Source organism: Danio rerio, chromosome 23, assembly GCF_052040795.2.
Source record: "Danio rerio strain M-AB ecotype USA chromosome 23, GRCz13ab, whole genome shotgun sequence".
NCBI classification, from domain to species: Eukaryota; Metazoa; Chordata; class Actinopteri; order Cypriniformes; family Danionidae; genus Danio; species Danio rerio.
Genome location: NC_141043.1, coordinates 31771639 through 31799148, shown reverse-complemented (window position 1 = coordinate 31799148; position 27510 = coordinate 31771639). Strand labels below are relative to the sequence as shown.

Genomic DNA, 27510 nt, shown 5'->3' with positions numbered 1-27510 from the left:
TTTTATATTTTAAATTATTGAAGACTTCTTGCAGACAAATGGGTAAATTCTTTAATTTTTTTTCGGCTTAGTTCCTTTATTAATCGGGCGTCGCCACAGCGGAATGAACCGCCAAATTATCCAGTATTTTTTACGCAGTGGATGCCCTTCCAGCTGCAACACATCTTTGTGAAACATCCATAGACACTCATACACTACGGACAATTTAGCTTACTCAATTTACCTATACCACATGTCTTTGGACTGTGGGGGAAACCCATGCAAACGCAGGGAGAACATGCAAACTCCACACAGAAACACCAACTAACTCAGCCGAGACTCGAACCAGCGACCTTCTTGATGTGAGGCGACAGCACTACCTACCACGCCACTGGGTTGCCCAAATGGGTAAATGTAGTGACCTATATATATATAACGACTATCATAAATATTTTAAATAGTATATATATATGATTATATATACATATATATCATATATATATATATATACATATATATATATATATATATATACATATATATATATATATATATATATATATACATATATATATATATATATATATATATATATATATATATATATATATATATATATACTATTTAAAATATTTATGATAGTCGTTATTTATTCATCAGCAAAAAAAATTAAATTAAACAGAACACATTCAAATATAAGCAGCAAAATAAACAACAAATATAAACATTTTTTTTATTGTTTCATTGCTGAAAATCGCTTTTTGCTTTTGACCCATATACCTCTGATTCAGCTTAATTTATTGAGCACATTTAAAACAGCAAGTGCCAACAAAAGTGCTGTACAAACTTGGGATATTATATGCTTGTCATAGACATTAACTTTAATACCGAACAATCATTCAAATTTTCTGAACTATTTCAACTGTTTTTTGACATGACTTCTTCAATCCATGAAAGGTAGTTGCTCACTTTGGTATAAACCCCATAATACCCAGCCTGAGCGCAGCCATGCCCCCATGACACGATACCGCCTATAAACCAGCTTTTACTCTGTTTGTCAAAAAACGCAAAGGGCCCTCCACTGTCCCCCTGGCAGGAATCTTTCCCCCCCTGGGAAAACCCAGCACAAATCATATTCTCCGTCACCACTAGTTTCCCTTTACTAGTTACTGTAGAGTCATATTTGGTTTTACAGTCGTTAAAGTTGGAGACAGGTAAATGTACATACTTCAGATTCCCAGAAAATAATGCAGGTGTGTTTATATTTGACACTCCCCATCCAGACACCTTCCCCACATCATTAGCCTTCAAAACAAACCGCTCTTCCCTCCCGGGCAAACACACAGGCATGACGGCTTTACTGACAGGTACCTTGTACTCCAGTTTAATCAGTGCTATGTCATGGTTGAAGTTGACATTATCGTGATGGTACTGAGGGTGAATGAAGATTTTCTGTGGAATGCCAACTACCGCCTCGTTGTCGTGATGTTTGACTGTGCCCATCCTCAGCTGCAGATTGGCAGAGTCCTCGAAGGATTTCACGACATGAGCAGCGGTGAGAACCCAGCCGTCCGACAGCAGAGAGGCACCACCTATGAACTTGGTGCCCATCCGTATCATGACCTGCCAGGGAATCTCGTTCTTCTCTGCGTTCTCCCCACCGATCACCTTGGACAGCTTTAGCTCAGGCTGCCCACAAACTGTCAGAGATGGCACCAGATTAGTGTCAACACAAATGTTTTTGAGCAAACTTCAGTTTAATCATTCATCAAAAAATTTGTAATGTTTGGACACACTTGCTCATTTCTATATTATTGTTTTCACATTTTTGAATAAAGAACACAAACAGTTTTTCTCAATCTTTTTTGACTTAATGACCTCCAGTTGATTTAGAGTTTAAATATAGAATGTAAATCTGGATCTACATGAGCATAGCTGAATAATAAGAGTTCATTACATGGAAATGATATACTGTAAGCCTCAAACACCATTGTTTCATGAGCAAGTGTAAAATGCCAGGCTAATCAAAACAAAACACAAACTGATGACACACATGGGTTCATTAATATACACTACCTGTTAAAAAAAAGTCTTGTTGTTGATCCCAGTTGTAAGAGCAATAAATAATAGCTTGACTTCTAGTTGATCATTTGGAAAAGTGTCAGAAAAGTAGATTTTTCTGATAAATCACCTGCTGAACTGCATCACAATCATCACAAATACTGCAGAAGACCTATTGTAACCCGCATGGACCCAAGATTCTCACAGAAATCAGTCAAGTTTGGTAAAGGAAAAATCATGGTTTTGGGTTACATTCAGTATAGAGGCATGCGAGATGGGATGGGAGTCATACACAGTATGAATTCTTTTACACTATTTGTTCTTTCTAAACCATGTACATGTCCCAGGCTGCATTTGATTAGCCACAACATTCTCTAGTGAGATTTCAACAATGCTATTTTTCCCCTTATTTTTTGTTTATCTAAGCTTGTATTAAACATAGCATGTATGTGGGACTTTGAGATAGGCAGGGAGACTAAAAAGGAGCAGGTTTGTGAAGCAGACAGCCACTGAGTGATGACCACAAAGTGTTCATACTGTAACTCATCTGAATGCAAAATGCAGGATATACAGATTATAAATTTGTCTGTTGAAGTTTATCTTTTGTTAGTTTAACGTGTCTATACTGAAATGACTTTGGTGTGGTTTTTAATGAGGCAACAGACACATGTAAACTCCTAAGTGGGTGAGTAGGGTGAGGTGGAGTTAACAGTTCTGAGGCAGAACAAGAGATACATACAAGCATACCAGTCAACATTGGGATGTGAAAATAAGGGATACGCTCACCATAATAAGGAATACGCTCTGATTTAAATCATGTGTATAGAATCTGCTTGGGAAACAGTGTCTAGTTATCATTATGAAGCAAGTCAGCTGGCAGTTTTATGACTGTTAATGACTATATGACTGTTTTAAGGATTGCAGAGGAGTGATAAAGGCACCTGTAATAAACGAGAGGAAATCCCGCCGTTTTTATATTTATCTCAAAGTGTTTACATGCCTAAATAAAACGAAAGCACAGAACAGACACATTTAAGAGTAAGAGGTGGCCCCTTGTGGTTCGGGGGTATGGGTTGCGTTTAGGGAGGATCGGCTCTTTAATGTTTATTGCCACCCTTCAGAGAAAAACTGAAAATTCGGGAGAAAAATGGGAAAATACCTTTATGGGATGATAGCAGGAAAGAACTGTAAAATACGATGATAAATAATAGGGTATTGGGGGGGGATGGGAGGGGCGGTGAAGTGGAGTAAACAGTTCTAAGGCTGAAAGAGACCTATTTGCAAGATGTATATAATTAGATGTGTTTTGCATAAAGTCCAGTCTATATGTGTGTGTGAGAGAGAGACATAGGAAGCAGGCACTGACACGAGCTGCAAAGCATCAGAGCAGAGCTCATTAATATTCACGACTGTTCCAAATGTGGTCAAAACTGAGCTTTCATTCTGGGGAAAATTCTTGTGGTTATAAATGAGCATATTGGACCATTTCTTGGGAATCCTTTACTTACCTAAGCCAGATACATATTGTGTAGATATCAACAAACAGTTTAACATACAGCACTTTAAGTAAAGAATTTCAAACTTAAGTTTTGTATACAAATATAATTATAACCTCTTTTTGTTCAAAGTGTTTTTCAAGATCACAAAAAAAACTCATTCAGTTAAATCTGTCCAAACCTTTCCTAGCAGTGTGTAAAATATAAAGTAATTCAGTATTAAAACATTAAAGTGTCTGATAAATGATATGCGCTACTCACTGGGTAAACATATCTGTTGTATTTTTCCACCGAGGGCATCTCTCCAGTAGCCGTCATGTGCGCAGGTATAGACTCCTAATATTAGAGAGAATACAATTAAGGCTCTTTCACATTGCTTTAAACCTCCAGTGACGATCAATATGGTGTTTTGATATCCAATCGTCCTTTACCACTTGCTCCAACATCCATTGAGTAGAACTCATTGCAGGTATACTTGATCACAGATTTATATATGGTTGTGGTGTATTTCACAGTTGCATTACACACTTCTGGAGGCTCTCCACAATCAACAACTGCAAAGAAAAGGGACATCTGATCATTGACACAGTTTATAGACACGGTAGTGAGTAATAATGACGAAAAACCCTAGACATATCCATAAAAATAAAATAATAGTATGTTGATTATGCCTTTCATGAATGTAACCTGTTCAAATTCACTTGTGTTTCTTATGTTTGTTCTTTCTTCACATTTCAAAATATTAAAAAAAACATAGTAACACTTTACAATAAAGTTGTATTAGTTATTGTTAGACAATGCATTTACTTTATGAATTTATTTATGAATAAACAATGAACAGTAAAGTCATTACAGTATTTATTCATCTTTGTTAATGTTAGATAATGAAAATAAAGTTGCTAATGTTAGTGAGAGAATTATTGTTAGTTCATCTTAGCTCATAGTGCATTAACTAAAGTTAACAAGAATAAATTTGGATCGTAATATAGTACATTTGAACTAAAATAAAAGCTGTACTTTAAGTATTGTTTATTGTTGGTTCATGTTAATAAACACATTAACTAATGAAACCTTACTATAAACTATAATCTTAACCATAACCCTAATTCTAACCCTAACCATACATCTTCATGGGAATAATAATTCCTTGATATTCCTTGAAACTATTATGTTTACATGAGCTAACAATAACATATATTTACTAGAGAAGTAAAACATTCAGATCATATAATTTGGTAATGGGCTTAAGTACTATTTCTAAAGTACAGCTTTTAACAATTGCATTTTTAAATACAGTTAAAGTCAGAATAATTAGCCCCACTGAATTATTAGCCCCACTGTTTATTTTTCCCCCCAATTTCTGTTTACAGGAGAGAAGACTTTTCAACAGATTTCTAAACATGGTAGTTTTAATACCTCATTTCTAATAACTGACTTATTTTATCTTTGTCATAATGACAGTAAATAATATTTTACTAGATATTTTTCAAAATACTTTCAACACTTAACTATGTTAATTAAGTTAACTAGGCAGGATTTAGTAATTAGGCAAGTTATTGTATAACGATGGTTTGTTCTGTAGACTATTAAAAATATATATAGTTTAAAGGGGCTTATAATTTTGTCCCTAAAATGTTTTTAAAAAAGAATAAAAACTGCATTTTATTCTAGTCGAAATAACACAAATAAGATGTTCTCCTGAAAAAAAAAAATATTATCAGACATACTGGGAAAATTTTCTTGCTCTGTTAAACATCCTTGGGGAAATATTTAAAAAAGAAAAAAATTCAAAGGAGTGCTAATAATTCTGACTTCAACTGTATATACACTGAAATAATATTTCTGCAAAATTGTTGCGAACAATTTATATCAGCTGAATTTAAACAATTTAAATTTAGTGATGTTCAAATTAATTTGTTTGTTTAAATTCAGCCCATATAAATTGTTTACAACCACTCACCTTAATAAATTAAGTAAATCCAATGAATAATCTTTGAATCTTTTTTTCAGTGCACAGAAATTGAATTTTAGTGGTAATAGTGGCAAATTTTATTTGTTATAATCATTCAGTGGATTCTTGTTATCCATTCCCTTTTCTATTGTTTTTTCCCCACAATAAACTGCAGATTCTTTTAAAAAAAGTCATTTTAAACATAAGACATCTGATTTGAAAACATATCCCACTATGTTGAAATTATTAGGGTTGTTCCTCATATTTGAATTCATAAACAAGCTTTGTACTACCATATCCTACATGCAAAAAATATCTGTTAAAAAGAGTCAAAAGACTGGCAGCAGGGCTATTCTGTTAAACTACAGAAAACTGCAAAAATACTATTTATTGACATTACTAACTTCAATTTAACCCTCACATGATGAAATACCTTTAATGGTAATAAAAATATTCAGACTTAATGTGATTCAATCCCCTATATCCCCCCACAACCCCGTATATTTACAGACATAATCTGTAAAGAATAAGTTTGGTGGAAAAAACATAAAAATGTCAAATAAAAGCATTAAATGTATGTAATACCAAAATACTGGCGATTTCTTGTAAATTTAATATTGGAACTTAAAAAAAAAGAAAATATCTATAAAATAACAAACATTTTACTGTAAAATAAAACAAAAGAATAGTTACTGTAAAAAATACAAACTTTTACTTGTAAAAAACGTTTTTGTTTGTTTTACAGTGTATACAAGTTATTTTAATACACTTGTGTAAACAAAACAAAAAAACTTAAGTTGAATTTAGCTAAGTTTACAGACATATTAAGATGTATTGGTACATTGTGAGTGCACTACAAACATTATGTTTGCTCTTTGTTTAAACTACCTATTTAAAATAAGCTGAAACAACACAATTCGTGAGGTTTTTGGAGGGACAACTTGTTTTGTGTTTAATGCACTTAAATTTGTTAGTACTAAAGAAACAAATCTAGCTCCATATAACTTAATTCCTTCTTGTTGCCCTAACACAAATCAATTGTATAAAACCCAGAATGTTTTACCGTGTGTGTTAACGAAGTGTTAACACAGATGTTTTTCATATAAGTACAAACATGTTAATTCACAATAAGTGCTTCTGTATGCTTATTCACAGTAAGTGTTACTGTATCTAATTTTAAATGTAGAAATTAATACATAGTAATTAAAATTGCATTATAAAATGGGACCAAGTAAAAATATATGTCATGTTGTAAGCACCTTCACTATTTCAACTCAAAATGATCTCAAAGTTCTCAGTAAACTTTGACTGACTTCATTTCTGGTTTAAAAAAAGTACCTCCTCTTTGTTATAGTAAACCTCCATTGACAATTATTCACACTTCATGCTTATCTGGGATTCATGGGCAACTTACTGACGCAGTTGGGCATTGGTCCATTCCAAAATCCCCCCCTCAGGCATGTAGCTTGATAAAAGGGCAAAGCTTCTTCCCCCTGAAGATGCAAAACTCACTTTTAAGTCTATAAATGGCATAGCAAGCCCTTTTCTTCAATCTCATAAAAAGTTAAAGGGGAATAAAAAAAAATGGTTACTAGAATTATTTCATAGCCCAGATCACATGTGACATTGAAGGTGTCCGTCATGATGTACTGAGGCTGCTGAGGCTCGATACGACCCTGTTGAGGAGCCACGGGATTCGGACATGGCTGGGCTATGAAAGAGAAGAACAGTGGACACTAAGGATAAAACACACATTTTAGAAAACAGGACATAATTTTTTAATGCTCATCTGAATCTTAATGCATCATGTCCAAAACATCTCTCCAGAGAGCTACAGTGGTGGCCAACATTATTAGAACACCTGGCTAATTTAACATAAAACATAAAACTAATAAAATATCTAGAAAGTCCTCGTTAAGCTCTATAAACCATATAATAGAGCCATCATAAAGAGATTTAGGCCATTTTTTATAACAAAAAAAAATCCATTTCACTTTCATCGTGTTCCTTCACGGAATTCAAAAGAAAGCCTTCAATTGCAGAAGACATGGAGGACATTAGTGTTGAAGTTATTAGGAAATACATTTAAGACTATAGAGGGATGGATATACCAAATATTTAAGTTAATTGTGGGTTAAGAACATCTTCTGAAACATACAGTATTCTGTGCTCAGAGCAACTATCTGCATGTTACATTTATTAACATTAATAAATGAAATCATGTTTTGAAGGTCAAAAATGTCTCTAATTTTTCAAATCTGCCAGGTGTTAAAATAATTTTGGCCATCACTGTATTATATCAAAACATCTGTTGTTCTTTTTTTGGTAGCTTGCACAACATTCATAATTACTATATTTTTGCACAAAACTGACAGCAAGTTTGCACATACAAATAAAATCTACATTTGAATTGGAAATTGTATTGCTGCATTCATTGTTACAGTGTAACAGTGGCAAACAGCATCACTGTTCAAGATCAACAAACTACTCTCATCAGCATTAATAATGAGCAATCATAAATAAATCAAATATTTGTAGTTTTTTTTTACATTGATAATGATAGACTCTTAAGAAAGGTCAGTGTATATTGATAGTGGCTCCCTGAAGCTCACAACTAAAAATAATATGGAGAAATATATTCTATATATATAATATATAGAACAGGAATAATATGGCGAGTACTGTAGAAGCCCTGTATTCAGGGTTTAATGTGTGTTTTTACTGTGCTAAATGTGGTGTAAAAATGATATTAAAAGAAATCAAGTGGGCAACACAGCTTACAACTGAAGGGAGGAAAGCTGTGATATTTGCAATATTAATAGATTGGTATTTATAGATATTTGAAGTCTCATAGCAATTTAGAACTTTTTGATTTAGCAGCCAATATGTATGAATTATTCATATATATATTTTAGTGTGATTTTTTTTATCCGCCAATGACAGTTGATTTAGGGGAGGGGTTTGGGGACACCCCTTTTTAAAATTGTATGTTTTTGTACAAAGGAAATCGTAAAAAAAAAAATTCGGACGAATAATTTTTCTGACATTATGTAAAATAATTATGTTTCACGTGTGCATGCATACATGCGTGTGTCTGTATTCACAACTGTATCAGCAAAATGTTGATATTTGTTTTATTTTATAAAGTTAGCCACATTTGAACCTTTTTTCTGAAAAAAGACAACTAGAATGACAAATGTATGGTGGCCGAAAGAGCTTAATGCGCTGCAGTTGAAGAAAACATGCAATTACACAAAACATCAGCAATAAAAGAAACGATCTTCATCAATTTGACAGCACACGTGTTGCAAATTGGTCACAACACAAACAACTGAAGAAACGCGCAGCAAATTGATCACAACACTTGCAAATATGCACATGACCCAACGAAAATGTTTCTAGGGGACCCAAAACCAAGACGGAACCGGCTGGGATATGAATGCATTATTATGGCATGACTGTTGCTCAGTGAAGTGATTGGTGGTCTTTGAAAGGTGAGCTGTTTTTCGTTTATTTTAATATCCTGATATTAAAATAAATTTTTAAAAATCCATATCGCAGCAGTTTCCGTCATGTTTTTGGGTCCTCCTGAAACATTTCTGTTGTGTTTCGTGCATATTCTCAAGTGTTGTCACCGATTAGCAGTGCATTTCTTCAGTTGATTGTGTTGTGACCAATTGCTGTGCGTTTTTTCAGTTGTTTGTGTTGTGAGAATTTGCAACGTGTGATGTCAAATTGATTAAGATCGATTCTTTATTTGCTGGTGTTTTGTGTAATTGCATGTGCCTTTTTAAATTGCAGTGCGTTAAGCTCTCTCGGCCACCGCACAAATGTTTTTACTTGCTGCAAATGAAATTCAGGGTTATTACAAAAAAACAAAAACTGTTCTGAAGTTAAAACATTAGTATTTTGTCTGAAAACAGCATTTTTTATTAAAGGGAAACTTTTCATTAAAAGTCATAACCACATTTATTTTCAACTTGGAAAGTCACTAGTTTACATAAAATTTATATATGTAATGTAATGTGTATAGTGCATTTATCGTGTATTAATCATGAGGAGGGTCTCTCCATACCACCACCAATGTGCAGCATCCATTTGGATGATGTGACAGTAGCCACAGGACAACAGCGCCAGTGCGCTCACCACACACCAGCTAATGATGATGGAGTGAAGAGACAGTGATGAAGCTAATTCGGTGGATGGGAATGATTGGATGGCCATGATCGGTAAGAGGCGATTGAGGGATTTTCGACATCAGGTTTACACCCTAGTCTTTACAAGTGCCATGGGATTTTTAATGACCACAGAGAGTCAAGAAATCCAAAAGACGGTGCTCATTGACAGTACAGTGTCTCCTTCACTTTACCGGGGCATTAGGACAGACTGGTTGAGCTGGCCTCACTAACACCACTTCCAAAAGCAACCAAGTTTTCCCATGTGTTCTCTCATCCAGGTACTGACCAGGCTCAGCCCTGTTTAGCTTTAGGCCGTACTCACACTATGTACAGTTGCCTTGAACTAGCCCAAAGCATGCTTGTCTCCCCTCCCGTCTCCCCCAACGGCCCGCACTCACATTACATTCGGGCCTGGGCACGCTTACGTTATCGATGATGATTTGCTGTTCAGTAAGTGCTCTCGCTTAGCACAGTGGAGATTTCTTTTGTAATATTGTTTCAGTCGTTTGATATGCGGTGACACATAGTTAAATATTTCGCCGAACAGATCAGACACTTTTGACACTCATAAACAATCTTAAAGTCCTCATGCTGCAGGAATTAGGAGGTTTGCTGAAGGTGCAGCTGTCGTGCAGTGAAGGGTTTGCGTCTTTAATAAACTACGACAGTTTGCGTTCATTGAACAGTAAGAATTATTAATCAATCCATATCAAACAGTCCCAGAAAAGTCACGTCTCGCTTTCAGTTTCAGGCTCTGGTGCTCTTTGCACTCACACACAAGCGTACCACGCCAAAGCTCAAGTGAACCGCGCTCTGGCACACGTCTTCCAACAGGGCCAGGTGAACCGTGCCTGAGCCCGATTCAGAGCACTCACACTTCTCAAACGATCTGGGAAACGGGCCTGGGCATGGTTCAGATAGCATAGTGTGAGTACGCCCTCAGTGAGTAACCGGTCTTGGGCTGCAGGGTGCGGACTGTGGCCATATTCAATACATAGTTTAATATATAATTCACATATAAAAGATATAAATAACCAAGATAAACATTTTACATACGATATTGTAAGATTAAAGTATATGGACAAAAGATTACAGGCATTTCTTTCTTTCTGGAATCACTCTATGCAGCTAAGATGACAAAATAATTCAATAAATAAATTCTTAAATAATAAGATCAATACTTCATGTCCACTCTTTTCATGTTCAATTTTATGAGCACACATAGGACTGTAAGATTATATATACACACCATTAGCTGCTCATTATCACAAAATGAACTGCTATTCAGTATACCTATTGCCACTTAAATGTACCTGTGCTGGTGTACTTGATCTTCCAGCCTTTGTTTTTCCCAGAGCGGTCAGAACGAAAGGTCACGTGCACTTTGTGAGTTCCAGTCTCTATTTTTCTTGGTGGGGTCTTGCCACAAAACGGGCCATACTCCCTCCCACCTGCAGTGATCTTAAACACAAAACAGTTTGAATTGTCAGCGCACACAAACGCCAACAGATAAACAAGCCTCTTGGGAGGTGGGAGGGTGAGGAGAAATAATATGTGGTTGTGGAGGGCATGAGAGAGCATACATTATGTATTCAGCAGCCTTCAGGTCAGTGATTAGTGGAGTAGTTTGACGCTGAACACCAGTGCCGAGGAGACCATATCTGTTTTTAGAGGCAGTAAAGGCGAGAAAAAAGGCTAAACTGAAAGACTACAAATTTGCTTAGCCATAACGAGCTGTTTAACGCCATAAAAAGGCCATCGGATTCAGTCGTTAAAATCAAACGAGCTTGCAGAGTGTAAAAATCAGAGCTAAAAGGTAAACACTCTTAAACACTTATGATGCTTATTTTCATGGAGAGCCAATCATCTCTGTGTAAACCACTCTGAAATCAATCTTTCTTAACATTCGTCGAGGACACTTGAAGGCAAGTTATGTGTCTCTTCAAACAGTACTTGCTGTAAACAATCTTCCTTGAGGATCAAAGCGAGTCTTTGGTATGTAGTGTAGCATTCACAATATTTAATTATTCTTGGGGATTCTATAAGAAGCAAAGATGAAAAGTGCTTTGAGACACAAAATGCTATTCTCATGCATTAGAATGTGTCCTGTTGGATTTTGGCTTTATTTTTTTCTGATGGTGAAGTAAAAAAATGAATTTGATGACACATTAAATTACTCTATTTAACCATCACAGTGCAGCCCCAGAATAATAATTGTTGTTTGAAATATTTTATTACTAATCTTCATAGTTAGACTATATGCTTCAAATCACTGGGTTTTATCCACCCGTCAGCAATACATTTTTAATCTTTTAAATATGATTGAATTTAATATGGTCTTATGTGACTTATTCTGTATTCAAACAAATAGAGGTCAGAATAAGTATGTTGTTTATTCATTCATTTTCCTTAGGCTTAGTCCCTTATTTATCAGGGGTCGCCACAGTGGAATGAACCACATACTTTTCCAGCATGTGTGTTATGCAGCGCATACCCTTCCAGTTGCAACTCATAAAAAAATAGACTTTTTCAATGTAGGAAAAGTTTCTAAGTCTAAATAGTTTTCTTCCTCATGTTGTCTTTTTTCTAATCGTAATATCTAAAATTTCTAAAATAATAAAATACTTTTTTTGTATTAAATTCAAAGCCAAAATCAAGTTTCATCTTAAAACAAGACAATAAAATTTAAATAAAATACAAAATCATTCATACATTCATTCATTTTCTTGTCGGCTTGGTCCCTTTATCAATCTGGGGTCGCCACAGCAGAATGAACCACCAACTTATCCAGCACATTTTTTATCCAGCCGATGCCCTTCCAGCCGCAACCCATCTCTGGGAAACATCCACAAACTCAATCTCACACACACACACACTCATACACTACGGACAATTTTTTTTAGCCTACCCAATTCACCTGTACCGCATCTCTTTGGACTGTGGGGGAAACCGGAGCACCCAGAGGAAACCCACGCGAACGCAGGGAGAACATGCAAACTCCACACAGAAACGCCAACTGAGCCGAGGATTTAATATGGTCTCATATGACTGATTCTGTATAATAAGTATGTTGTTTATTCATTCATTTTCCTTAGGCTCAGTCCCTTATTTATCAGGGGTCTCCACAACGGAATGAACCACATACTTTTCCAGCATTTGTTTTATGCAGCGCATTCCCTTCCAGTTGCAACTGATGAGAAAATAGGCTTTTTCAATGGAGTAAAACTTTCTAAGTCTAAATAGTTTTCTTCCTCAGCGACCCTCTTGCTGTGAGGCGACAGCACTACCTACTGCGCCACTGCGTTGCCAATAAAAAATCATCTGCCAGTAAAAATTATTTAGGATTATTTTGTTTACTGCACTGGCAGATGATTTAGTTTGTTTAGTGGAGAAACTCAGCTGAATTTTCTTGTCTAGAAAATGTTTCTTGGTTTCTTTATTGATTTTATGTTATATCTATGCTATCTGTTCTATTTTTTTCCTGACTTGTATTTTTTGCAGGATAATATACAAATTAATAAAAGGGCCTCCTTTTGCACAAATTACAGCATCAAGGCAGCAAGGCATGGAGGGGATCAGCCTTTGACACAGTTGAGCTGTTATGGTAGCCCAAGTTGCTTTGATATTGGCCTTCGGCTCATCTGCATTTCCTTCATTTAACTTAAGTCAGGTTTTTTTAGTCAGTTTCCTGGCCAATTAAGAACTGGCATACCATGGTCCTTAAATCAGGTACTAGTATTGGCACTTTGTGGAGGTTCCAAGTCCTGCTGGAAAATAAAACCATCATCTCCAAAAAGCTTGTTGGCAGCAGAATGCAAGAAGTGCTCTTAAACGTCCTGGTATAGAGCTGCGTTGATAAAAGAAAATGGACCCACACCAGCATATGACATGGCTCTCCAAACCATCACTGACTTTGAAAACTTCACACTGGACTTTAAGCAGCTTGAATTTTATGTTTCTCTGCTCTTCCTCCAGACTCTGGGATCTTGATTTCCAAATGAAATACAAACGTTGCTTTCATCTTTAATCCATAATCTTTAAAATCGAAAGAAATGAAGGCTTGAAATATTTCTAATTTCTAGATTGTGTGTAGTGAACTAATAAAAAACACAAGTTTCACTTTTTAAAACAAATGATTGAAGTGAATGGACTTTCCCTCGATATTACAATTTTTTCAACTGGCATATACAAGTTGAAGTCAGAATTATTAGCCCCTCTTTGATTTTGTTTCTTCTTTTAGAGCACAGAAATGTTCACAGTATGTCTGATAATACTTTTTTTATTCTGCAGAAAGTCTTATTTGTTTTATTTCGGCTAAAATAAAAGCAGTTAAAAAAAAAAAAAAACATTTTAAGGTCAAAATTATTAGCCCCTTTAAGCTATATATTTTTTCGATAGTCTACAGAACAAACCATTGTTATACTATAATTTGCCTAATTACCCTAAGCAGCCTAGTTAAACTAATTAACCTAGTTAAGCCTTTAAATGTCACCTTAAACTGTATAGAAGTGTCTTGAAAAATATATAATTAAATATTATTTACTGTCATCATGGCAAAGATAAAATAAATCAGTTATTAGAAATGAGTTATTAAAACTATTATGTTTAGAAATGTGTTTCTAAATCTCTCTGTTAAACAGAAATTGGGAAAAATTAAACAGAGGGGCTAATAATTCAGGGGGGGCTAATAATTCCTACTTCATTTTACATACCCTCGGGTGTTTAGTGATTGACAGGTGTAAATTAGGTATTTTATGTATTTTTTTTAGGACCTTTAACAAATCAGACCGATCCTAATCACAACAGGACATGCAAACATACATTTCACAACAAATTCAAACATTACCAAAGTTCAGGCATGTGTTCATGACCCAAAATTAGAAGAAAACTTTTCAATTTCAAGAAAGTTCAAGAAATTTACAGTAAACAATATTTAAAAAAAAATGAATAAATAAATAATATAGCTAAATAAATAAACTTTTCCTTGGCTCATAGTTTGTTATGATAGGATCATTTGAAAAGAAATTAAATTTAAAATCACCTTAAATATACAAATAACCAAGTTAGCATCTGAATTATAACTTGTAATTGTCATCATAAGGCTGCCCAAACTTCTCAATCTTTATCTTATGATGTTGATGTACAAAGTTCACAAAATACCCCATTAATGTGGCTTACATGTGTAAACACAAGCTATTACAGCTTTTGTTACAGGCTTGTACTGCCATTCTAGCAGGAGAGCTGTCAGTGCTGCTGATTGTGAAATAACCAACCTTGAGGATGTCATAAGGGCACTGGATTTCAGGATGAGTCTCCACATCAAACAGGTCCTGGAAGTCCAGGGTCACTTGGAAGCCTTCCATTAGACTGATAGTGTAATCACAGCGACTCATCTTGGGGTAAACACCAGGGTACTCTGGACTGCTCAGTTCTCCTGACCTCCGCTGAAACACCTGCCCACTACACTCAACTACAGTGGGGGAAGAAAGTCAAAAGCTTACACATATACATTACACAAACACTAACATTTATGCCCCATTTAATACTGAGGATAGCAGGAAATTGCGACATTGATTTGAGTCCTAAATAAATCTTACCAACTAAAAAATGCCCAGAGAAAGGGCTTCTTGACATTACTTTATGAAGAGCTACAAAGGTTACATGCATAACATTTAGGTGTTTTTTTGCAGATAAAATGGTAATCAGATCCAGTATTGTTTTTCAGATAGTAACTGTATCATTAATTAGCATGAATGAGGGATGTTAAAAAAGTTTAATGAATGCCTTCTTGTAAAATTGCTAGCAGCCACAGATTATTGTTTATGTTGTACACTATTAGCAACTCTCATCAAAACAAATCTACACTGATATTAAGTCTCTTTTTATGATTAAAAACCGCCGCTGAGACTACAGCTCTGCACAAGACGTTTGGCTAGCGGAGAAATTAAAATGGTCGTGCCCAACTGAGTCTGGTTTCTCTCTAGGTTTTTTTTTCTTCACTTACACCAATTGGTGAATTTTTTTTTTCCTCGCCACTGTCGCCACTAGCTTGCATGGTTTGGGATCAGTAGAGCTACGCATCGATGGATTTGCTCTTAAGTGTTTGGAATCTCAGTAGTGATTATTAAACCACACTGAACTGAGCTAAACTGAACTACACTTCCAATTTCCTAAGATCTTTTATGTGAAGCTGCTTTGACACAATCTACATTGTAAAAACGCTATACAAATAAAGGTGAATTGAATTGAATTAAAAACATTTACAATAATAATAGTAGTAATAATTGTTCTGTCAGCAGTGTAGAATCAAGCAAATTCAATTGTTTTAGTGCTGGGCTAAGATTTATCAACATTAACTGCATCAAAATTAAAGTTTGCTTTGACATAATATATTTGTGTGTGAATTTGTTAAGAAACACAGATACATAAAAACAAAACTATGTAAAGCAAAGATAGATATTTCATATTACATATAATTTGTATCACACACATATTTTATATATATAAACATAAATAAACATTTTCGCAAATTCAGGCCCAGCACTAATTTATATTGTGAATAGAAAAACAAGACATACATATTTTGCAGTGCTTGCTTCAGTTTATTTGTAATAACAGAGATAAAAAGGAATTCACAAATACAAATATAAAAAATACATTCATCGACATCGTTTATTTGGATATGCATTTGGCCAGTTAACACACAAGCTTCATATAGGATGTAATTTTGTATCCAATATGAATTTTGAAAGCATCTTTTTTTCCATTTCAATTTTTTTAATCAGGTTTTCTACATGTAATATCAATTACAACATTCATTTTATAATTATCCTTCCATGTTGTTGTTAACACTAACCCAAGTAAACACTTCCGTCCCTCAACAGTCTACAACTCATTGAAAAAACTAAATAAACATAATTAATGTTTAAAACGTAAAAATAAGAATGATAAATAAAAAAATAAAATAAAATTTAATAATAAATTTGTTTTTCTATATTATTGCTCAGCTTACAAATCAAGAGCGTTAGGCAGCAGATAATCTAAAAAGATAAGCCACACCTTGACAAAGGTCTTTAAAGAACCAGTAAGTGATAGTCGAATTTTTTCCAACTTAGCAATCAAATTAGGGTGGAGAGACGTGTTTCCACTTTAACAGGATGGGATGTCTTGCTAATAAAGTAGTAAAAGCTAAAGCCTTTTGGACCATTACTGGAAGGTTAGCATCTACTTCCCACCCAAAAATAGCCAGAAATGGATTTGTATCTAGATCTATGTTAAACGCACATTGTAAAAAAAAAAAAATCTGTTATTTATTTATTTATTTATTTATTTTTGACAGCTGACATTTTTTTTTTTTTTAAATTACAGACATTTAAAAAAATAACAGTCAATTACAGAAATTCACAGGAAATTTAAATGTAAGTAAATTTCTGTAGTTAACTCTCTGTTATTTCATGGTAAATGTCTGTAATTTAATGCCCTTTGTTTTACTTTTTTCGGCATCCAGCTGCCGAAAAAAAAAGTAAAAAGTAAAATAACAGATTTTTTGTCCAATAATCAAATAATTTTGGGCATTCCCACAATATGTCGATGAGATGCACTGGTGAACGCCTGCATGCATCACCGACAGAGGAATATATATATATATATATATATATATATATATATATATATATATATATATATATATATATATATATATATTAGTGTAGCATTAGTGTAGTAAAACATATGAAAAATCTTACATTGTATAAGCCTTGTCTTGCACATACAGAAGAGGTGTGTGAGCTCAAGGATATGCTCCCAGTGTTCATCAGATAACTCAAAACCATAGTTCTCTTCCCAAGCACCTCTAGCTTGACTTACAGAGCCTGAATTAATATTGTGAATCAGATTATAACAGAAAGGACAAAAATGCAATGTTTTGAGTGTGGTTCAAGCTTTAACAAGTCATCCAGTTGAGATTCAGGAGGATGATGATTTGGAAAATGAGGAAGTAGTTTTTACACAGTGCTTGACTTAAAAAAAAAAAACGAAATAAATGTGTATTAGGTAGGTCAAATCTTTTAGAAAGGTTATTCTCGTACAAGTCATCAATGGTTTTAATGCTCTTATCAAACCATATTCTGAAAGCCGCATCCATATTGTATGGTGCAAAACATGGATGGTTTTTAAATATTGGAGAAAGTATAAAAGACCTTTATGTAAACCAGTGTGTTTCCTAAATTGAGTCCATATCTTAACTGATTGGGATACTGCTAATTTTGAACTGATCTTTGCAGATAAAAGGAAATTGAGAGAAAAAAACAGAGTTTAGAGAAACGCGAGCTAAGAGCTGTCATAGGTAAGCCCTAAATGTAAAGTAATAATGTAGAAAACTTGGGAGTGTAAACCCCCCCTTTTTTAATTTCACAGTTTCAGCTATATATTTCAATTACAGTAATATAATATATAAAAAATAAATCTAATCTCCAACTAATGTTAGATAACCTGGGGGTTAGTAAATCTAAAGAAAATATTCCATTTTAAAGTGAACTACCCCTTTAAATGTCTTCAAAATCACATTTAGATATGTTATTTTTGTGGTGCACCAAAGTCAGAACGTCATAAATGTATTGGAACATATAAAGGGCGAGCAGATGCTGACAGAATTGTTATTTTTGGCCAAACTATTAATTTAATAAATGAACCTCACCAAGTGCAGCTGCTACAAATAATTGCTATAAACGGGGAATCTCAGCTCAGGAGGGCAAAGGTCTAATGATTCATGTGACTGGATGATTTCAGACACAAGTCATTGTTTCTATCTTCCCTTCTGCGAGATATGATGTGATGTCTTTATCTTGCCCATTAGCAAAGAAAAACAATTAAGAGGCATGTCTAGGATGGTAATTGTGATTAATTACCCACCATTAGCACAGTAGTACAGCTCGAAACAGGTATCAATTTTCAAACGATCCCTATAATGCTGCTCCCTCAGGAACCAACGGTAATTAACCTGAACTCGCTTGGACTGACAGAGATCAACTGCTTTACACGGGCATACTAGCCAGACGCTGCCCACTGTATTATCCATCTGTCGCTGAAACCCACTTCAGGCTAAATCCAGTTAGCGCTGTCTAGCTAACATTAGCACTTTCAATGAGACAAGTTTTTTGCTAATCGACTTCTCCCAAAAGTTTTCACAACCTGAAGGGAGTCGAAAATGTAAATATGCCAATTCGACCCTACACAACCCTTACTTAAATCGAAAAAAGGCAAGCCAGTAAGTCGCAGCTACTCTATCAATGATATAACAATCCCCCTCTACTATTTGGTGACTCTATTTCCTTCTCGATTATAGGCTATGCTAGCTCAATCAAGAGCTGTTGACAGGCCTGATAGATAGTGTGTGGTGAACTGTGGCTGCAGTGACCGCTGATTTAGTAGGTCTGTGATGTCAGCTTTATGACAGCATATTGGGACTTCTTTTAAAGACTCATCCAGCTAGACATGCTGCTGCTTCTACTTCTGAATAAATGCAGATCTTGAGTTACAGACAAAGAGACATTCTGTATTTTTTTATTTGTGCTTATTACTGGATAGTCAGTGATGATGCTAATAATAAGCTTATATATATATTAAGGTCAGTTTTCTTTAAAAATCAGCAATCTCCACTGGCTGAGTTATATCTGATTTAAAGGTGGTCTTAGATTGTACAAGAAGCACTGCATTAAATTACATTTTTCCCTGCCATGTCTTAAAAAAAATATGAACATTTTTCTTACCCCAGTTTATTCAAAGGAGATTCTGCGCTAGCCTGCCAATTCTGACGGGTGTATGCGAGTAAACGGCTTTTCGTGTCATTTAAAGCTTAAACAACTATATGAATGCCAAAGTCTATTTAACCGATTGTTTTTTAATTACATTACAACATTGATACTGTAAAAGGAACCGTATAAAATGGAAGAAAGTCACATTAACTGCTCACTGAAGGTTTATCAGTATGGGAAAAAACACTAGCTCTGCATATACCCTATTGTATGTTTTAAATTAGGGGTGTGCAAATCTTTCCCGCAGAGCTTGCATGAACAAAATACTTATTTATAGTAAATAATATAGTGTTTTTGGAACACTATTTTGTGCATTATACTATATATTATATTTATAATTCTTTGTTCATGAATATTATAGCCAACTGTTGTATTAACTATAATCTACTGTAGTTTTTAATAGTTTTTACAGTCATGTTTTGTATTGTATATTCCATATAGATGTAGAAAACTACAGTATTGCATAATTTTATTATGTCCCTATAGTTGTTGTATCTCTTTAACTGCCTGCTCTACCAAACAGTTGACCATATTTTGACTGTTTTAAAGAATGACTGTTTTAAACTACACAGCATTGTTGGTATTCAAAAAAATAAATAAATCAAATAAACGTAATCCTGTTGCACTACATCACTTGATTTTGGTTTTACTGCAAAAAACAACAACAAGAAAACATGTTAAATGGGAATCTGAAATATTTTATGGCACACACACATAAAAAAAAAGATGATTTAGTTTTCATAAATCTTTTTTTTTTTTTTTAATAAATTGGTCTTACATCATACTTTTTTCAGATTAACATAGTATATGGTAATTTACCGTAAATGGACATATCAACTATTTGGTAGAGGTTGATATTTTAGAAATAATGGGATATGTTGAAAAAAAATGCATTGATTGTGTTTACCAGCGACATTAGGAACTGAGAAACGCAATCCAAAACTTTTTTCTTGGTGGGGCAGTTGAAGGGTATTAATTAAAGTGCTTAAAGTGCTATAGTACTTTAAAAACACTATAATATTTGATATAATTACAATAATATTTTTTCAAAGCTGAGTTCAGCTGCAATTTGCCACACACCTGCTTAGATGTTTCTAGTAGACCTTGATTCGCTGGTTTAGATGTGTTTAATTAAAAAAAAAAAAAGCTCAAATATGCAAGACGGTTGCACTCAAAATGCAGGATTGGACACCACTGTTTCTTTAAAAACCTAAAACTGTTTCTTTAAAAGCCTAAATCCTTTAACGTTTTAAAGTTCAATGTTTTGTCCAATTATACCTCACCAAGGGTAAAAGAGATAGTTCTTTAGTTACATATATCCTAAAGCATAATATTAAAATATTCGTTCACTTCGAATGTTATTGCTTGATCGAATGGGCGTTATCAGTGGTTATCAACTAATAGATATGGGCCAGTAGGGGGCTTCTGCGCCTATTGGTAGGCTCAAAAGGCTGTTATCATCCATCCACAGGGTAATCAGCTATACTAATAAATAAGACTCCAGATCTGTTTTTACATTAATGTGACAGTTGGGTTTAGGGTTGTGATGGGCTAGACGTTAAGGAAATTGAATAAAAAATATAAATATTTCTCGTGGTTTATCAGCTATACTAATAGAGAAGACTCCAGATCCAGACCTGTTTTAACATTACTGTGACGGTTGGGTTTAGGGTTGGGGTAGACGTTAATAAAATACAAATAATGGGAAATTTGATAAACAATATAAATAACTCTCATTAACTTCCGACTGCAGCCTTATGTGATCTACTGCTGATTAATCATGTGGATGAATGATAACAACCCTCTGAGCCTATCAGTAGGCGCAGAAGGTCCCTACTGGCCCATATCTATCAGCTGATAACCACTAATAATTCGAATCGGCTGAAACATTCGAATCGGCTGAAATATTTAAATAAGTTATTTGACAAAAAAAAAACTAATCAAATTAAATTTGGCTAAATTTTTTTAAATATTGATTTGTGGTTTAATCACACAAAATATGCTTTACCTGAATAGATGACAGTTCTTTTAACCCGTTACTTGGCATTTATGGTGCATTTGTTATAACTAGCTTTTATGAAAATGAATGGACACAACATTTTATATACTGTCCCATACAAGTCATAATCAATAAGCAGCAATACTACAGGCCTGCGGTTAGAGCTGTTCCAGTATCAGCCTTACCAGGGCAATGTCTTTTATCAGCATGGAGTTGGTATCCCAATCTGCACGTGCAGTAAAAACCCCCCACATAATTGTGGCAATTATGGTCACACACAGGCTCCCCATCAACACTGCTTAGGCACTCATCAATGTCTGGAAAGAGCAAAAAGAGGCTGTTAGCAACACTTTTCTCTTATATAGATCTGGGCATCCACTGAGAGCACAATTTATTTGTGTGTATATAAATATACAGCCAATAACTTGTATCATCACTGGAAATATGATGAAAACAAGATAAAAGTAGTAAATAAAAGATTTGATATTTCATATTAGGAATACAAAATTAGATATGCTTTAACCAATTTTTAATGCATAGTTACTTTCGCCCACCCCTTATGGAAAAAATATATAATAAAATATTTCTTTTCTTTTCAATTCACCTACAGACCCTTTTTAGCGATGTAAACAAAAACAATGGACCCAACATGTTTCCTGTTTAACATTTTTAATTTCTATAGCTTCCAAGAATCCAAAAAGAGTCACATGTTGAAAATGTTATGATAGCTGTTTTAACATGAAGTTATGATTGAACTGCCTCTTGTTACATTTATGAAATAGTTTTAAAGCAAGCAGGAAATGTTTATTAGCCGGTGACATGACCACTATGAAATGCTCTATAGCATGTCTTTGGACTGAGGGGGTAACCGAAGTACCCGGAGGAAATCCATGCCAGCACGGGGTGAACAGGCAAACTCCACGCAGAAATGCCAACTTGGCCAGCTGGGACTCGAACCAGCGACTTTCTTGCTGCATGTGAAGCGACAGTGCACTGAGCCACCATGCTGCCCAACTGTAAATATATCACAACTTAATATTGATGATTACTGATTTGCATTTAGGGGCAGCTGTTGTCAATTGGTCGGGGATTTGGACTTGTAATCGAAAGGTTGCAGGTTCAATTTTTAGAAATGAAACCACACTCTAACTCTCTCCATCTTCAATATCCAGTGTGCGTGTGCTTGGATAGGTTAATAAAAGAGGCCCGATTTTCATTCATTAATTTTTTTTAGCTTAGTCCCTTTATTAATCTGGGTGCTGTTTGCCGCAGCAGATGCCCTTCCAGCTGCAACCCATTACTGGGAAACATCCACACACACCAATTTACACTCATATACTACGGACAATTTGGTTTACCCAATTCACCCTATACCACATATCTTTGGACTGTGGGGGGAACCAGAGCGCCCAGAGGAAACTCACACAGTCACGGGGAGAACATGAAAACTCCATACAGAAATGCCAACTGACCCAGCCGAGGCTCGAACCAGTGATCTTCTTGCTGTGAGGCGATCGTGCTTCCCACTGACCCACCGTGATGCCCAACCAATTATTAGTATTGGTAAAACCATATTTGACAAGGTTCACTAAGAACTTAATTTGAACAACTTTACAGGTGATTTTCACAAGTCTTTTTTTAACACAGATTCCAGATTCTTAAATTAACAAACTATAGATAAATATTATAGATTATTAATATATATAGATTATTAATCCAACTTTCCAATAATGTATAAATCTCAATTTCAAACAATTAACACTTAGGTCTGATAACAGTTTTTTACAACTTTCTGTTAACAAATATTGTATTTTTTTTCTGAAAATGTCACTTAGTCAAAAAACAAAACAACAACAAATGATTTCATTTGTAGTGACTAAAATTCTGAGGTATTGCACCAAATACTGCTTTTTGGATTCATCTAATTAGAAAAACTAAATTATGCTGTCTAATATTTGTTATTATGTTTTTAAATTGTCATTTTAGTCTCTAAATTACAACATTTAAAAGAAATGTCACAAGCAGTTTGCCAAAAAAGATGTTTTAATTTCACATACAGTTGAAGTGAGAATTATTAGCCCCCAAATTGGGAAATATTTCCCAAATGATGCTTAACAGAGCAAGGAAATTTTTACAGTATGTCTGAATATATTTTTTTCTTTTGAAGAAAGTCTTGTTTATTTTATTTTGGCTAGAATAAAAGAAGTTTTAATTTTTTTATATATATATATATTTTAAGGTCAAAATTATTAGCCCCTTCAAGCTATATTTTTTGATAGTCTACAGAACAAACCATCATTATACAATATCTTGCCTAATTTCCATATCTTGCATAGTTAACCTAATTAATCTAGTTAAGCCTTTAAATGTCACTTTAAACTGAATAGAAGTGTCTAGAAAATTATCTAGTCAAATATTATTTACTGTCATCACGGCAAAGATAAAATAAATCAGTTATTAGAAATGAGTAATTAAAACTATTATGTTTAGAAATGTGTTTTATAAAAATTCTCTCCGTTAAACAGAAATTGGGGGGAAAATAAACAGGGGCTAATAGTTCTGACTTCAGCTGTATATAAAAATTGTAAATCATGAAAAACATGGAATTTCCAAGCAGTCTAACTTTTTTCCCCATCTATAGAATGCACATTTTTTTCTGCTAACTACCAATTTAACCGTTTTACAGCAAAAGGGATCACCACAAGAGAGAGGATCATTTAGTGAGACAGAAAGACAGGGTCAGTCATGCTATGAATCCATTGTTTCCATCACCTTCAGCGGAGAAAAACGCCTGGAAGCCTGTGAATCGGTCCTCATTGGAGTAATCTGATCTGAAGACTACCGACATGCTGCTGGTGGCAGAATAGATGACAGTGTTTTTGGGCGCATCGCCGTAATTTTTCTCTGTATCACCACAGAAGCGAACGGTCTCATTTCCTTCTGAGAACACCTGGAAAGTTTGAGCAAGTAGTAATTATTTTATCCTATTATAACACAGCAAGCGTAGTTACCATGCACAAGAGTATCATTAGGAACTATGCATTTCATCTCATGATAGAGGGGCTTAATTAAATGTTCAGCATCAGTATGCTGATATCACTGGGTCAATGGCAGGTCACGATTTACTAGCAAGATGTGTGGGTGTAGACTGCACGTGCTTTGATTGTATGTTTTGACACTTTTTTTACTATGCAATAATTATGTATTTTTCGTAAATTATATATATTTTAGTCTTTAATGATAATGAGTTAAAATGAAGCTTTAATTAAGATTTAAATTAGACTAAGTTAAGTGTTTTTACATTATAACCATTTCATGTTGATTTTGAAAAAAAAAAATCAGAAATCAGCAAAAGTAAGTCCAAGGCACTCGAAAAATGTAGATGAAAATATTAAAACGATTTTATTGACATTGCGATTGCTTAAAACTGCTCTTACACATTTCGGCAAACGCTTTCCTTCATCAAAGTAACCTCTTGGTTACCTCATTGGTTACCCTGATGAAGACAAGTGTTTGCAGAAAGGTGAAGGCTCAGTTTTAAGGTATAGCTATGTCAATAAAGGCGTTTTAATTTGTTTTCCCATTTTTTGAGTGCCTTGGACTTACTTTTGCTGCTTATTCTGATCAATTCCTTACCCAAACAGCACCAACACCTTAACCCACCCCTCAGCACTTGTTGATTTTGGATTTCTATACAAAAAAAAAATCTGAAATCATTTTAATCTGAAATGGACAAAACAATTCTGATTAGGCTAAATCTTGTTTAACCAGATTAATGGAGAGGGGTCTGGATGCAGACCTGGTGCATTGCAATCTGGGCCGCATCCAATGCTTTTTAATGGGCTCACCTAACCCCACACCTAACCCTACCCCTCACAGTGACGTCACTCGCTCTATTGAAGTGCATTGTGTCTGACATTGCATCATTGAGTGATGCAATCTCAGCTTGCATCATAAAGGCTGCATCCAGATACTATTGGATTATTCAAGCATATTTGGAGACATTTTGAACAGTTTTAAACTGAAATTACAAACTACTTTTTAATTTAAGTTTGTTAAAAATACAAAACAAAATAAGAAGAAATAAATGAAAATATTTTTATAAAATTAAATATAGAAAATAAAATACTAAATTAAATAAATACAAAATATTACTTAAATATGCATTTAAATAAAAAATCAATATTATTTAAATAAATGTAATAAACATTTACAAACTTATCAATTTAATATTCAAATCAATTATGTGAGTATAATGGGAGTACGATTAATCCCTGATTTAAAACAAAATATACACTAAATCAGTATGAATCATTTTATTGCATCAATTTATAAGATGTAATAAACTTAAAATAGTTTGAGTACAAAGGGGGTTTAACCACATCTGTAATAACTAATTTATTATATCTGCAATATCCTTAAATATGACACGTAAACCACCACAAATAATTTATTGAAAAAACTAAAATGATATAAATATAAAATATTGTCTAAATATTTGAACAAATAATAAAATACAAACTGTTTACAAATACAAACTATTACAAACTGCAATAAAAAATAGTATAATTGGAATTTAATATGATATAATTAAACTATTATTAAAATATTAGCAATAACTGTACCATCATTACAGAATAACTTACCTAATTTCCATATCCTGCCTACTTAACCTAATTAAGCTAGTTAAGCTTTTAAATTTAAGCTTTATAGAATTGTCTAGAAAAATATCTAGTAAAATATTATTTACTGTCATCATGGCAAAAATAAAATAAATCAGTTATTAGAAATGAGCTATTAAAACTATTATGTTTAGAAATGTGTTCATAAACAGAGGGCTAATAATTCTGAGTATGTGTGTGTGTGTGTGTGTGTGTGTGTGTATATATATATATATATATATATAATGAGCCCTCTATGAAAACATGGATCTAACCTGAACGTAGTCATATTCGCAGCGATGAGAAGGCTCCAGGCTGAAATAAGTAAAGTAGAGGCGTACTCTGTGTCCTTCTGGTGCTGTGATATTCCACACCACGCGCTGGTTATTAGGATAGACATTTGGGAAGTTTGGGGATGTGAAGCTCCCAAATAGTCCTGTCAGCTCTAGCCCAAACGCTAATGGAAGCAGGGCGATGAAAGCCAATACACTAAAACAGCAGCAAAACAAAAAGCTGTATCACTGATAACACACTGATGCCTTCACAATCCTGTCACAACACCTTCCATACCTGTTCATCATTCTAGAAGATCACAAACATCAACTCATGTCACAAAATTGTCTCATAAAACTCAAATGTCCTCCAGGTTAATGAACCAGCTGAATAAACGGCTTTATGTAAACACTCAACTAAACAGCAACAGAGCTTTTCTATTTCATTATCATGCATTCTGTCAAAAGTCAATATCTGCTACTGGGCTGAAGATATTCCAGTGAATTTAAACTGTTGTGCTTGATGACATCTTTATTCTGCTCAAACTACATTAATTCTCTTTGCCAATACAATTATTCATAATCAGAACAAGAGAGTTAACACATCTCGATCAATTTTGAGTTTTACGTTGACGATTATAAACATATTTTTCCACTTCTAAAACTCTACTGATTGGTAAGTGTCCCTTTGACCCATTGTCAAACATTGATTTCTTTTTCCTGTGTTTACATGCAAATACAACTACTGTTGCAAAATGAGAACAAGTCAAAAATCAACAAACAAATACTTTCAACACAGCCTAATTTAATTATATAGGTTCTGCACATAAAGTCTTCATTTGACTTTGAAAAGTACAGCCTCATATTTTTCTTTTTGTGAAAGTATATTCTTTAAATGGGTTGAGCATCAACACAGATCCTCAGTGCAGTCACAGACTCGATATCTTGACAGTTTGACCCAAATAAGAATTTTCACTGGAGAATTTCACTTAAACAAGTCGTCACCTTAGAATTATAAGGTTCTATCTGACATTTCTGTCAAAATTGAGTTATTCACATATTCTTATTAAATGACAACTTATTTACATTATGTGATGTGTT

The 27510-nt window shown here is 34.2% G+C and overlaps 1 protein-coding gene and 1 long non-coding RNA gene across 2 annotated transcripts; one reads left to right on the top strand and one right to left on the bottom strand.

The window, feature by feature from the left end:
• Nucleotides 1-698: 698 nt before the first annotated feature.
• masp2 (MBL associated serine protease 2) lies at nucleotides 699-26832 on the bottom strand. The gene is made up of 11 exons (NM_001122858.2): nucleotides 26708-26832; nucleotides 26413-26626; nucleotides 24249-24426; nucleotides 21662-21793; nucleotides 14939-15135; nucleotides 10979-11126; nucleotides 7080-7198; nucleotides 6902-6980; nucleotides 3968-4090; nucleotides 3798-3872; nucleotides 699-1679 (listed from the first exon to the last, which is right to left on the bottom strand). Exons 1-11 carry the CDS (start codon nucleotides 26713-26715, stop codon nucleotides 898-900), a joined length of 2055 nt encoding a protein of 684 aa, NP_001116330.2. The 5' UTR covers nucleotides 26716-26832; the 3' UTR covers nucleotides 699-897.
• Nucleotides 8035-15129, top strand: LOC147831320 (uncharacterized). The gene is made up of 3 exons (XR_015523716.1): nucleotides 8035-8482; nucleotides 8835-8967; nucleotides 13052-15129. It is a non-coding gene; the product is annotated as an uncharacterized LOC147831320 (long non-coding RNA).
• Nucleotides 26833-27510: the final 678 nt, after the last annotated feature.

Coding starts and splice junctions, on each gene's coding strand:
- masp2 (NM_001122858.2), bottom strand. Junction 3,873..3,967: donor AATGGATGTTGGAGCAAGTG/GTAAAGGACGAT, acceptor CTCTAATATTAG/GAGTCTATACCTGCGCACAT. Junction 1,680..3,797: donor ACAACAGATATGTTTACCCA/GTGAGTAGCGCA, acceptor CATCTCTGACAG/TTTGTGGGCAGCCTGAGCTA.